Source organism: Chrysoperla carnea, chromosome 4 (assembly GCF_905475395.1).
Source record: "Chrysoperla carnea chromosome 4, inChrCarn1.1, whole genome shotgun sequence".
Lineage (NCBI taxonomy): Eukaryota > Metazoa > Arthropoda > Insecta > Neuroptera > Chrysopidae > Chrysoperla > Chrysoperla carnea.
Genome location: NC_058340.1, coordinates 67677712 through 67689690, shown reverse-complemented (window position 1 = coordinate 67689690; position 11979 = coordinate 67677712). Strand labels below are relative to the sequence as shown.

Genomic DNA, 11979 nt, shown 5'->3' with positions numbered 1-11979 from the left:
ATTTGATTTTTTTGATAACACAGCCAAATTTGATCCGATTTTATTGGAATTTTTTTTGAAACCCACTAATTTTAGGGCATTCTTTTCAGCTGTGATATTAGTTTTTCGCTAGCTATCACTTGTATGCTTAATTCCGGGACCAAGACTCCACTTTCTGGAAACCTATGAGAGCTAGGTTAATTTTGATCACAAATTTGAAAAGTATGACCCAAATTTAGTAGGATTACATACTTGGTTTACCAAAGTTGGATAAAATTTGGATGTGATAGAGCAAAATTAAATTTTTTGGATTCTGACGACGTCATAAAGTTAAAAAATTTGATTTTTTGATAACACTGGCAAATTTGATCCGATCTTATTATAATTTTTTTGAAACCGACTAAGTTTGGGTCATTCTTTTCAGCTGTGATGTCAGTTTTTCACTAGCTATCACTTGTATTTTGATAACAAATTTGAAAAGTATGACCCAAATTTAGTAGGATTACATACTTAGTTTATTAAAATTGCCAATGTGGTACTTTTTGATACCTTTTAATGAACAGCGAATATATTAATAATAATTACAATTTTAATCAAATTTTGTTTGTATCACTCTGTATTATTTACTTTATTTATTATCAACAAAATTGCCATTTTGGTGGTTAATCAGTTCCTTATGCAAAATACCCCAGTATCATTTAGGAGAGTAATTTAGTATCCTGTTTTGCTCGGAACGTAGAGAGAAATCAATACTTTAACTTGATACTCTATCATTTGAATAAATTAAAAAGTTAATCAATTAAATGTACAGACTCTTTAAAGTGATTTGACAAGATTATGGCGACTTTCCCCCATTTTGTCTTTACTCTTACGTTCAATATTATCAGTATAAGAATTTTCATCAAAATCGTTAAAGCCGATCCCGATATATTTTGGACGTCGTAATTTTGAATATAACTAAGCTGATTAGTAAGTACTGATTCAGAAATCAGTAATAAACAAGTGAAAACAAACAATTGACTGAGTTAATTGTTGAAATACCATGTATAGACAGTGTTGATTTCTTTATCACATAACACATACAAACATGTGACACATACATAACTGATAATCAAGTATAGTACATATTATAAAATTCCGCCTAATTAGCGCCCTCACGGGTAAACAGTAATGTTTACGAAAAAATGTTTCAAACAAAAGTTGTTTAATTTTTGATAAGGAATATTTTTTATATTTAAACTTTTGTTCTATCTCTAACGGTTTACAAGATGGGTCCTACCGACCCAAGACCCAATTGACCTATGATGCTCATTTATGAACTTGACCTCACTTTTTACGTCCTGTAAAAATTTCAGCTCGATATCTTTTTTCGTTTTTGAGTTATCGTGTCCACAGACGGACGGACGGACAACCGGAAATGGACTAATTAGGTGATTTTATGAACCCCTATGACAAAATTTTTTTCCTAGCATCATTATTTTTAAGCGTTTCAAACTTGGGACTAAACTTAATATACTATGTATATTTCATATATACATGGTATAAAAATAGTTACTGATTCAGAAAGTTATTGGTTTCATCTCCAAAGATCATATCCATCACGGTTTGTTATTATTCAGGTACAATAAATTATAATTAAAGAAACAAAATATTTAGTAAATCAAAAATAATATATTTTCATAAAATAATATTTTTTAAATGAATAATTATTAATATTTTAAATAAACAAATAATATAAATTTAAAATATTAAATAAATAAATTATAAATAAATATATAATAAATAATTATTTTAAATAGCTATTAATTAAATAAAATTAATAAAAGTATTCATCAATTTGACGTTGTTTTTCATTACTTTCAAATTGTTGTTTAGCATTAAATCCATTATTTCTGAATCCATTATTATCAATTGTTTTTACATATTGTGATGGTGCTGTTTCAAATAGATCATCTGTGTTGGTTTGTATCTGTGTTTCAATGTCTAAATCTTTTGGTGCATCGACAATTTTATATTTCCTGCGACGATATTTACGTTTTGGTTTTTGTTTGTCTGAAAATTTTTTGAAATTTGATAAACATTCACAATATTTGTTACAATCGCATGCATTTGTGGTTTTTTGGTCAGTACCAAGGGTACAGACATGTGTATTTGCGTCACATAATCCAAACAGCTTACCTAATGTGTTCTCGTCTGTGAATCCATTCATATCGTAATTTTGCATATCTTGTGTTTTCATTTCTTGATTCGTTTGCATATCTTGATTCATCATCATGTGCATTTCATCTTGCCGTTGTTGTTCATTCCGTTGGATCATATTTGTTAGAACTTTGTGTGACATTTCATTTTGTTGATTCATCATTTTTGGACGCATTGTTTGCATTTCCATTGAATCGATTGTGTATTCAGTATTGGTTGCTGTATTTTCCATTTCTTTAGATGCAGCTTCATTCGCATGTCCTAAAATTAATTCAGTTATACGTTTTGCTCAACTAAAATTGGAATTTTAGAGGGCGTGAAAATCGATAGAACCAACTTTTGGGTTGTTATAAGAGAATAAAATAGTCTTTTAAGCTTGTATCCAACTGTATTCTTCTACGCGTAACTTATAGAGATTGTATGAAATTCACGCCAGTTTTTTAATACTTACTTCGTAACAAGTTGCCTACAATAGGAAGATTATTAACTGTACTTTCAACGCTATTAATTACACCACCAGCAACTCCATTGACTATTCCACTGGTTATGCCACTAGTTAAACCTCCAGTTAGACCGCTAACTAAACCGCCACCTCCGCCTCCTAAAACACCACCAAGCAATCCACTAGATTGTCCTCCACTGCCGCCACCGAGAACACCACTTAAAAGACCACCACCTGATTGGCCACCGCCAAGAACCCCACCTAGAAGACCCCCTTCTGATCCACCACCAAGTACACCACTTAATAGACCATTACCAACGTTATCTGATGCTAAATTTTCTTCATCACAATCTTCTTCATTACTATACGTTTCACTTTCGCCTCTGGAATACGAACCTGATTGTCCGCTCTGTTTTCCGTTACCACCAAGTAATCCTCCAAGACCAGGAAGTAAACCACTTTGACCTGATTGTCCTCCTAATAATCCGCCAAGACCAGGAAGTAAACCACCTTGACCTGATTGCCCTCCTAATAATCCGCCAAGACCAGGAAGTAAACCACCTTGACCTGATTGTCCTCCTAATAATCCACCAAGACCACCAAGTAATCCTCCATTTCCATATTGGCCTCGGTTACCGCCTAATAGTCCACCAAGACCGCCAAGTAATCCTCCTGAAGGATTTCCACCTAATAATCCCCCGAGTCCACCGAGTAAACCGCCTTGGTTACCAGATCCTAATAATCCACCTAGACCTCCAAGTAAACCTCCTTGTGAACCACTTCCTAATAAGCCACCCAAACCGCCAAGTAAACCACCTTGGCCTCCACCTTGTCCTCCACCCAAAAGACCTCCTAAACCTCCTAATAAACCACCACCATTTCCACCTCCTAACAATCCACCTAAACCTCCTAAGAGTCCACCATTATTGACATTTTGTGATGCTTGATCTAAGCCAACTAATAGTAAATTTGGATCACCACCGCAGATTTCTACTACACGATGGAATAGAACAATAAGTTCTGGATTTTGGATAAAGTGTTGTGCGTAGCAAGAAGGTGTAGCTAATGGAAGCTTAATAACTAATTCGCCTTGTGGTTGTGATTGAACATTTTGACCTGGTGATACTCCTCCTAAGCTTTGTGATGGTCTCAGTTGTAGTAGAGTTAAAAGTGTTTGTAAGCGTATAATTAAATCACGACTCTTTTCACCATCAATAGATTGCGATTCACGAGGACTTCGTTTGAAAAACTCAGCACTATTAAGTCCATTGGTTTCCGCTTCAGATACTGATGGTGCACTGAATACTCTTGAGTTTGTACACAAACATATAAATAAAATTAATTTATACGCTGCCATCTTGTTTTCTGGAAATAAAAATATATAATTCTTTATCTAACTTCTTTTGAGTTTAAAAGGATTTAAATAGGGTTGAAGTGATCCGTTTAGGGTTGCACAAAATAGTATTTACTTTGTGCAAGCGTAAGCAGCAGATCGCTTTAATCCTATTTGGTTCACGTTAATCTCAAAGAAATCTTTGGGATTAAATGTAGAACTTACCAGCACCAATGAAATAAATAATTTGTTAATTTGATAATTGTTAATTTGTAAATGATACTATTAACCATTCAGTCTCGAGTTTTTATAGTCAATTCGAGTTTGTTATTATTTTGAATATAATTTTTTGTCAAAACATTTTGAACATATGTTTGAAATGTGCATATAATGCAAACAAATTTTTAGTTTAAAACTACGGAAGACTGGAATAATTAAAATACGGAAATGTAAATAATTTGCTTTACATTTTGTGAAAATGTTTTTGATATAAAACTGTCTTATTGTAGTAATACAATATTTTGGTGTTTCTTTCATTTAATAAATCTTTATTTGCTTCCTTAATAGTGGAGTAACCTGAACGTTTACACAAAAAATGTTATTATATCGGAATTGATTAGATTTAATAAAATCTAGAAATTTTTTTTTATAATCTCTTTCGAAAAAAAGGCTTCAATCAAAAATAATTAGGTTCAAAGGCGCGCATCTTAAGTGGTTGTTAAATTAAACCTAGAATTTAGGCTCAATCAAAAGCTCACTCTAATTCATAACTGGTAATACGTAAAAAGAATCTTTAAATTAGAAACTTTGTCGGGGTTCGAGCATGTCCGTGGGTGTAGCCGTGTAACATAAATTTTTTCAAATAGCACTGCAGAGAAAATTCATTAATCAACTATTGTGAAATTTGTTAATCGAATACATATCGACCCATGATTTTCATTGTGATATCCTTTTTAAAATTAAAGCCTACAATTTTCTTAGTAATTTTTACGCTGACTATTATTATTTCATTATAAACGGGCAACTAGAGTAAAAAATTTACATATTTTTATAAAATCTTATGCTTAGTCATCTGAAAAAACACAACAATATGCATTTTTTCTCGATTTTTACTAAAAATATTTATTTATTAAATTTAACAAGTGAAAATAAACAACAATTGACTGAGTTAAGTGTTGAAGTACTTTACATAGACAGTGCTTGTATATTTTTAATTAAAAGAAGTGGTTATTTTTTCCTCGAAAATTTTTGTAGAAATTTTTTTATATATTTTGGAATCTGCATACTTTGAAACGATAGTTTTGCCATAGTTTGGACCCTCGCAGGAAAACAAAGATATCTACGAAAAAATGTCTAAAAATAAAAGTTGTTCATTTTTTCATAGGGAATATTTTTAGCATTTAAACATTTTGAATATAAACTTTTGTTCTCTTTCTTGGGGTTTATAAGATGGATCCTACGGATTCAAGACTCAATTGACCTATGTTGCTCATTTACAAATCCAAGCTCACTTTTTATGTTCTAAGCACGCTATAAAAATTTTCATCTCGATATCTGTTTTCGTTTTTGAGTTACCGTGCTGGTAGACGGATAGATGGACAAATGAAAATGGACTAATTAGGTGATTTTATAAATATCTATACCAAAATTTTGTTTGTAGCATCAATATTTCTAAGCGTTATAAACTTGGTACTAAACTTCCAGGAATATCTGTGGAATAAACTTGTCAAATGAAATGCAAATAAAAACAAAAATGATTTTCATTTATTTATTACACATAAACATATAATATCGTAGGTATATATATACATAAATGTACAGGGTGTGTCAGAAAAGGATGTGTCAAATTTTTCGAGTAGATTATACATCGCAATTCTACAAAGCATTTATTTCTACCATCACGTTTTGGGACATTTTTTGTTATATTCTGTTACCATTAAAGCTTGGCACACTTTTTATGTTACACTCTGTACTTAAGTTAAAACTTTTTTATTTATTAAATTATATAATATGCACGTTACGGTTAATGTTTGGAATCTGATTAAGCCTAACTTTGTCCGAAAAAAGCTTTTGTAAACCTATTTGCTTTTCGAAAAGTCAAATCGATGGGCGGCAAGCCATCACAAGATCATGAAATAAATTGTATGAAAAAATTATGATTATTGATTGAAAAGTCTATAGTTCAATTATAATTTCATAGATTTTAGTGAGTAATATATTAATATTCGCATATCATTCGTTGCTTAAATCTTGTGTGGTGTGAATTAACTATTTTTTCTCCAATATACAAAGTCTAATTTTTTTCAACTTTATTCATAAACTAGCAGTTACTCGAGCATTTCACTGGGAAATTTCAACTTTAAAAACAAAGACTACTGCGTTATAGCCTTCATTTCTTAATTGCCCTCACGTATGCCTCCTTTCTCAATTTCAAAGGTTTTAAATTTTGGTGCGGAATCCTAATTAAAAAATAAATAAAATACAGCTCATATTACTAGCTGATTATGTAGTTTTATATTGGTGAAATAATTTTTAAAATCGGTCGAGTACTTTTTAAGTTTATCCATTAAGTTTCATAAAGCTCTGGTAGCTTAAGTATTCTGGCTCAAGTTAGCCTTACAATCAGACTCCATATATATTAGCCGTAACCATTGAACGCTCTTCTTTATTCAATGATCGTACCATTTATTATAATGAGCGATTTCTCTATGTCATTTATTTCTTATATCCCAATTACGTGAAGAAAAGATTCTTTAATAGCTACTTGTTGACAGAAAAAAGTTCAATCTGTATTTAAAAAAATCAGATCGACCCAATTTAGTTCGGCTAAATACGAATTGAGTTAGCACGAGTTGACCTTTTTTGATAGCTCGTATTACAATGTGGCTTATTTTGTTTTTTCCTGAAATAATTGAGTTGTTGAATATAAGTTTTTATTTAAACTGTTTTTATTTTTAATTTAATTTTAGTTAATAATAATTTAAAAAAACTTTTCAAAAGAGAAGCGAAAACGCCAAAAGAATGTATGTATATATTTTATACATAGGCTTTTGTATTTTAACATTTCTACCTCACGAGCATAGCACACTGTGCCTAAATAACGTTTGTAATCTGTGAATTCTTTTGTATATTTGATTCATTTTAATTAACTTATTCAATATTATTTATGATAAAGAATTGAAATAAAATACAAAGATTGATGATTTTTTTTTTTGTCAACAACACAATTGAAAAATGCACTCTATTTTCGACCATTTTTCAATTCTCAATAACAAACATGCAAGCCTCACCCATTATAATCAGCACTTTATTATTGATTATATTAAATTGTTATTATAAACAAGTTTTATATAAACAGGTATTCCACAAAATATTAAATTTTAAAATTTAAGTTCAGTTTCACCAAGTTTCTTTAATCATTGATTAATAATTTTTGAAACTGATGAAAAGATTGTTCAAGAATTAAAATGAGTACAATTAAAAAAATGTGATGGCATGGGAAGATAAAATATATAAGATTTTCTTTAGTTGAATAGTTTTTTGACAATTTTTCGTAACAATAGCAAATCGATGAAATAATCTATTAAGACCCCATAATAATTTACAACAATACTGTTTAAATAAAAGTGTGAATGAACTGGATAATAAAAAATAGCCCATTATTTTATTGGTTTAGCCATTTCATATCCCATTATCATTTTTTTATAGATTTAAACATGCTTTTAAAAGTCATATTAAATGGTTGGCGTAATTAATGATTTTCTCAATAATTCCAAAAAATACATTTTGAAATACACTGTTTATATACTTTCTATACATTATCCTATTTAATTTATGTAGATTAGTTTTTAAAGAAGATGCCCAGAAAATTATTCATGTATTTTTTTTTTTTTTTTTCAAAAAATTATCACAGTAGAAATTTTGATATAAAATAGACATATAATAGTAATATTTTTATTTATTTATTTTTGTTTTTGTTAAATATATTTTATATATTATATTTATATTTATATATATCAGGTCACACGTACATAATTACAGACATTTTATGCGAATTTGGCACATAGAAAAGAGTAAAGGATTAAAGCAATAGTGAAAGTGGTTTTTAATTTCTTTTAATTTATCTTAATTTATTTTAAAATTTACATTTATTCATTGTTATTTTATTTTTTTAAATACTTATGGGCCATTTTCTTTGAATAGAAATCATTGCAAGGTTTATTTATGATTTTTTTAAATTTTCGATAGTTTTTTTTATCGTTTTTTCTCACATAAATTTCATAAAAAATAGTAATTGTTCAGTTTTTGTTTAGGCTAATAAAAATAGTTGTAAATTATCTAGATTATCATGTTTAAAAAAGTTATAATTTTTCGCTAATATTTGTTAAGTCTTTGGTTTTTTTCTGAAATAAAATTCCCTTAAATTATACAAAAAAAAAAAAAAAAAAATAGAAAAATTTAACATTGTATTTTGTACAAAAATATATAACTCTAATTTTCAATAATTTTTTTCCAAGAATAAGTAATATTAAATGAAAATATAATTGAAAATTATCAATCTGAAATTATTAAAATAATTTCCTCGTTTTAAAATGGATTTGAATTTAAGGGGGTCTCTCCGTGTGATGGGTTTTTCAAAATCGATTTTTTTTTTTTTACGTAAACATATGAACGTAAAAGAAGCTGATGTGAGTAAGTTCAGATAAGATTTTGAATCTGAAAACGCATTGTTTTTACATTTTCCTCCACCATAACTCGAGAACGGATCAACCGATTCACTTGAAATTTATAAGGTAGACTCGGCACACATGTAAACGCACGAAATGAACTAGAAACATCAAAATTTTCGAGTATTTCTATTTGTTTCCTAACAAAAACATAAAAAAAATAATAACATTTGAAATTTTTTCTAAGCAGTCTGCCAAAAATTTAATTTTCAATATTTTTACCTGATTCTAGATCATTCGATGCATTTGGACTTCTAAATTAAAATGTTGTTTCGTTTTTTTGTTTCAGATAAGATAATCAGTCGAAATCGTGAAGCATCGTTTTTCTCGAGTCGGGTGTCGAGTTCGGAGTGGTACAACTTCTGTTCCAATGAAGATTTTACTTTGTAAGTTTTTTTATATAATTTTAAAATAATAAAATACCAAAAAAAGCTTAAAAATGGGGCCGTCACACGGTGGAGACCCCTTAAAATAGATTGAGATTTATTCTCAAGGCTCGTGGCTTGCTAAGTATTACTTGAGATTTACACTGGTCCTCAGCCTCGAGAACAAGGCTTTAGAGACAAGAATATACAAGGTTAAGGCAGAACTGTAGGGGGTAATGTTCCCACTTTCTATCCTTGAAACAATTTGTTCTTCCAGTATGGTCTATTTTACGATTTTTATGATTGCACTTCTTTTTGCCTGGCCTATATAAATTATTCTAATATTTTTCATACATTTATCTCACAATTATTAATATTAATTTTTTTCTTAGGTTTAATAATCTTGTACGGTTAAAATTTAAAATTCTTTAAATATTTTTAAAAAGGAATTCTAATCCTTATGTAACGTTTAATTAAAATATCTTTTTGTTTTAATTATTTTGTATAAATTGTATAACAAAAATAATAAATATTTATTAAACAAAATTTTTGATAAAAATGATTTAAAAATAATTTTTTATTTTTTTGTTTTTAAATAAAATTTTCGAAAATATTATTTTATTTATCGATAAATTAGGGCACTTGGGTAGGTATAGGTTGTGATTTAATAAAAAGAGTTAGATGATTTTGAAAAAATTCCTAAATAGTTAAAAAAAAAAAATCATTTTTATCAAATATTTTCAAAAAATTACGTATAGCCCACTTTCACTATTGAAGTTTAGATCACAGTTACAAAGAGGTCGTTAGGTATTTTGTATAAAAATTTATAGTTTATATTTACAAAGTTTAAAAATATGCAGATACTTACAGGTGAAATATATCGTATCGATAAAAGTCGGATAAAATACAAGAATAAAGACTTGTTAATTATGTTTACCTTACATTCGATCGTATTATAGGCATCTCAAAATTGCATAGAAAAGTGGCATATAGTTACTAAAGAGAGCACTTTCTTCACTTTCTCAGCATGTACACTTTGAGATAGTTAGTGTTATATATGTGTATACATAAAAAAAAGTCCAGAAAGTGTAGCTTAGAGAGAATTCACGAACTTGTACGCTATAGAGTAGACACCTGTAATCCAAGGCAGACTCTATAGTTAAGGACGTTTATTCGTCAAAGATATTAGAAGATAAATAAAAAAAAAAAATATTGTAAACCATACTTAAACAACTCAGTTGATTTTTTCATTGAATCCAAAGGCAAAAGATACCTACTTTATTATACATTTTAATGTGCTGTACTTTTTGTACATGTGTATGGTATGCGCGTATGGTTTACAAGATTTAAACAACTCAGTTGATTTTTTCATTGAATTAAAAGGCAAAAGATACCTACTTTATTATACATTTTATTGTGTTGTAGGTACTTTTGTATATGTGTATGGTTTACAAGATTGTAAACAAACATTTCCGTTAAATATTATGTATCTATGGGTGTTGCAAACTATAGTTCTTTTTTTCTATCTCTGGATAAAGTCTTTCTTAGTATTAATTTCCAATATTTTACAGTTTCTTTACGACCTTTCTAGTAATTTCTATTCTCTATTGTGTTTCCAGACCTGCGTATACGATCATTATTTATCTTATTAAGTTATTAATAAATCAACTTGCGCATCTTTTCTATACACGATTTCGTTGTGTGAGACATCAGTTGAAAATTAAGTGACACATATATTTACTTCAAAATGGCAGTATTTTTTTACATGTTAATAAGCCCGAATATTCCATCTTTCATAATTACTATTTAAATTTTATCCCACTTTTATCGATTTTCTTGTGTGAGAATACAATCAATATTAAAATATTTTTACAACTTTTAAAATATTTGCTTTAATATTTATTGCATCCATAATTCATTGTGATAATACATTTTATTACTATGGTTTATGTTTGTATTTAATTCAAAAAAATTATAGAGTCCAAGAATCATTGCTCTCAAAACTTTCTTTCCGAACCATTGACATCTACATCAGGCATGGGCGAGTTATTTTAAGTCTATATCACCATCGTTATAACTTTATTGTGTGCCATAAACTTTATTGTTTGTCCCTTTATATTGTGAGACGGGTATACGACTCTTCTACCTATCTCAGTTTCTCTAATAGTAATGAGGTAGGTAGAACAAAAATGTTGTCACTCTGTCTTACTCGTATTATTGGTTGACACTGGTTAGGTTGTCACTGAGTGACTTCTCTGAGTCACATTTGCCCATGCCTGATCTACACGACTTATAAATAGGGACTTTATGGGATGTTTTTTTTATTCAAGATTACTAAAACTAACTTCAGTTATTTAAAAAAATATTTTTTAGATACAAAATTATTAAGGTATTTCTAACGACACGAGATTAAAATTAGTTTTACACGAAATATTGTAATAAATGCTGCGTATGAGAGCTCCCTCTCACTCCGTTAGAAATACCTTAAATCAGAAAAACTAGAGCTCAGATTTTAAATGAATATTTACGGTGATTTTGTATAATTTTTTTTTTCTAAATGATATATCTAAAAATATGTTTTTTTCTTTTTTGTATGTACAAGTATAGAAATTTTTTAACAATTTTAGTCTTATAACAATACCGTTTTTGTAATTAAGTTTTTCCAAGAAAAAATATGTGATATTTATTTTCTAGTGTTAATTAATTAATTAATTTTCTTTTCATTTAAAAAAATCTCAACTCTATTTTAAACAAAATAAACTTTATTTTCAAGGACGTATTTTTTTAGTCTAGTGCTGTTATCTAAGTTTGTAATATCATCAAACTAATTCTAGCGAAGAAATCTGCCATTATCAAAAATTATAAAATATATTTCAGTTTATAAAAGCGTAGGTAAATAATGCAATGAGATTGAGACTAAACGAGATGGTAGCA

The 11979-nt window shown here is 28.7% G+C and overlaps 1 protein-coding gene across 1 annotated transcript; it reads right to left on the bottom strand.

Moving 5' to 3' along the window:
- Positions 1-1795: 1795 nt before the first annotated feature.
- On the bottom strand, positions 1796-4224 carry LOC123298883 (keratin, type I cytoskeletal 9-like). Its single transcript, XM_044880979.1, has 4 exons — positions 4179-4224; positions 2630-3985; positions 2158-2439; positions 1796-2031 (listed from the first exon to the last, which is right to left on the bottom strand). Exons 2-4 carry the CDS (start codon positions 3975-3977, stop codon positions 1796-1798), a joined length of 1866 nt encoding a protein of 621 aa, XP_044736914.1. The 5' UTR covers positions 3978-3985; positions 4179-4224.
- Between the last annotated feature and the right edge of the window lie 7755 nt (positions 4225-11979).

Coding starts and splice junctions, on each gene's coding strand:
- LOC123298883 (XM_044880979.1), bottom strand. CDS start 3,977: ATGGCAGCGTATAAATTAATTTTATTTATATGTTTGTGTACAAACTCA. Junction 2,440..2,629: donor TGTAGGCAACTTGTTACGAA/GTAAGTATTAAA, acceptor AATTAATTTTAG/GACATGCGAATGAAGCTGCA. Junction 2,032..2,157: donor CACAGACGAGAACACATTAG/GTAAGCTGTTTG, acceptor AAAAATTTTCAG/ACAAACAAAAACCAAAACGT.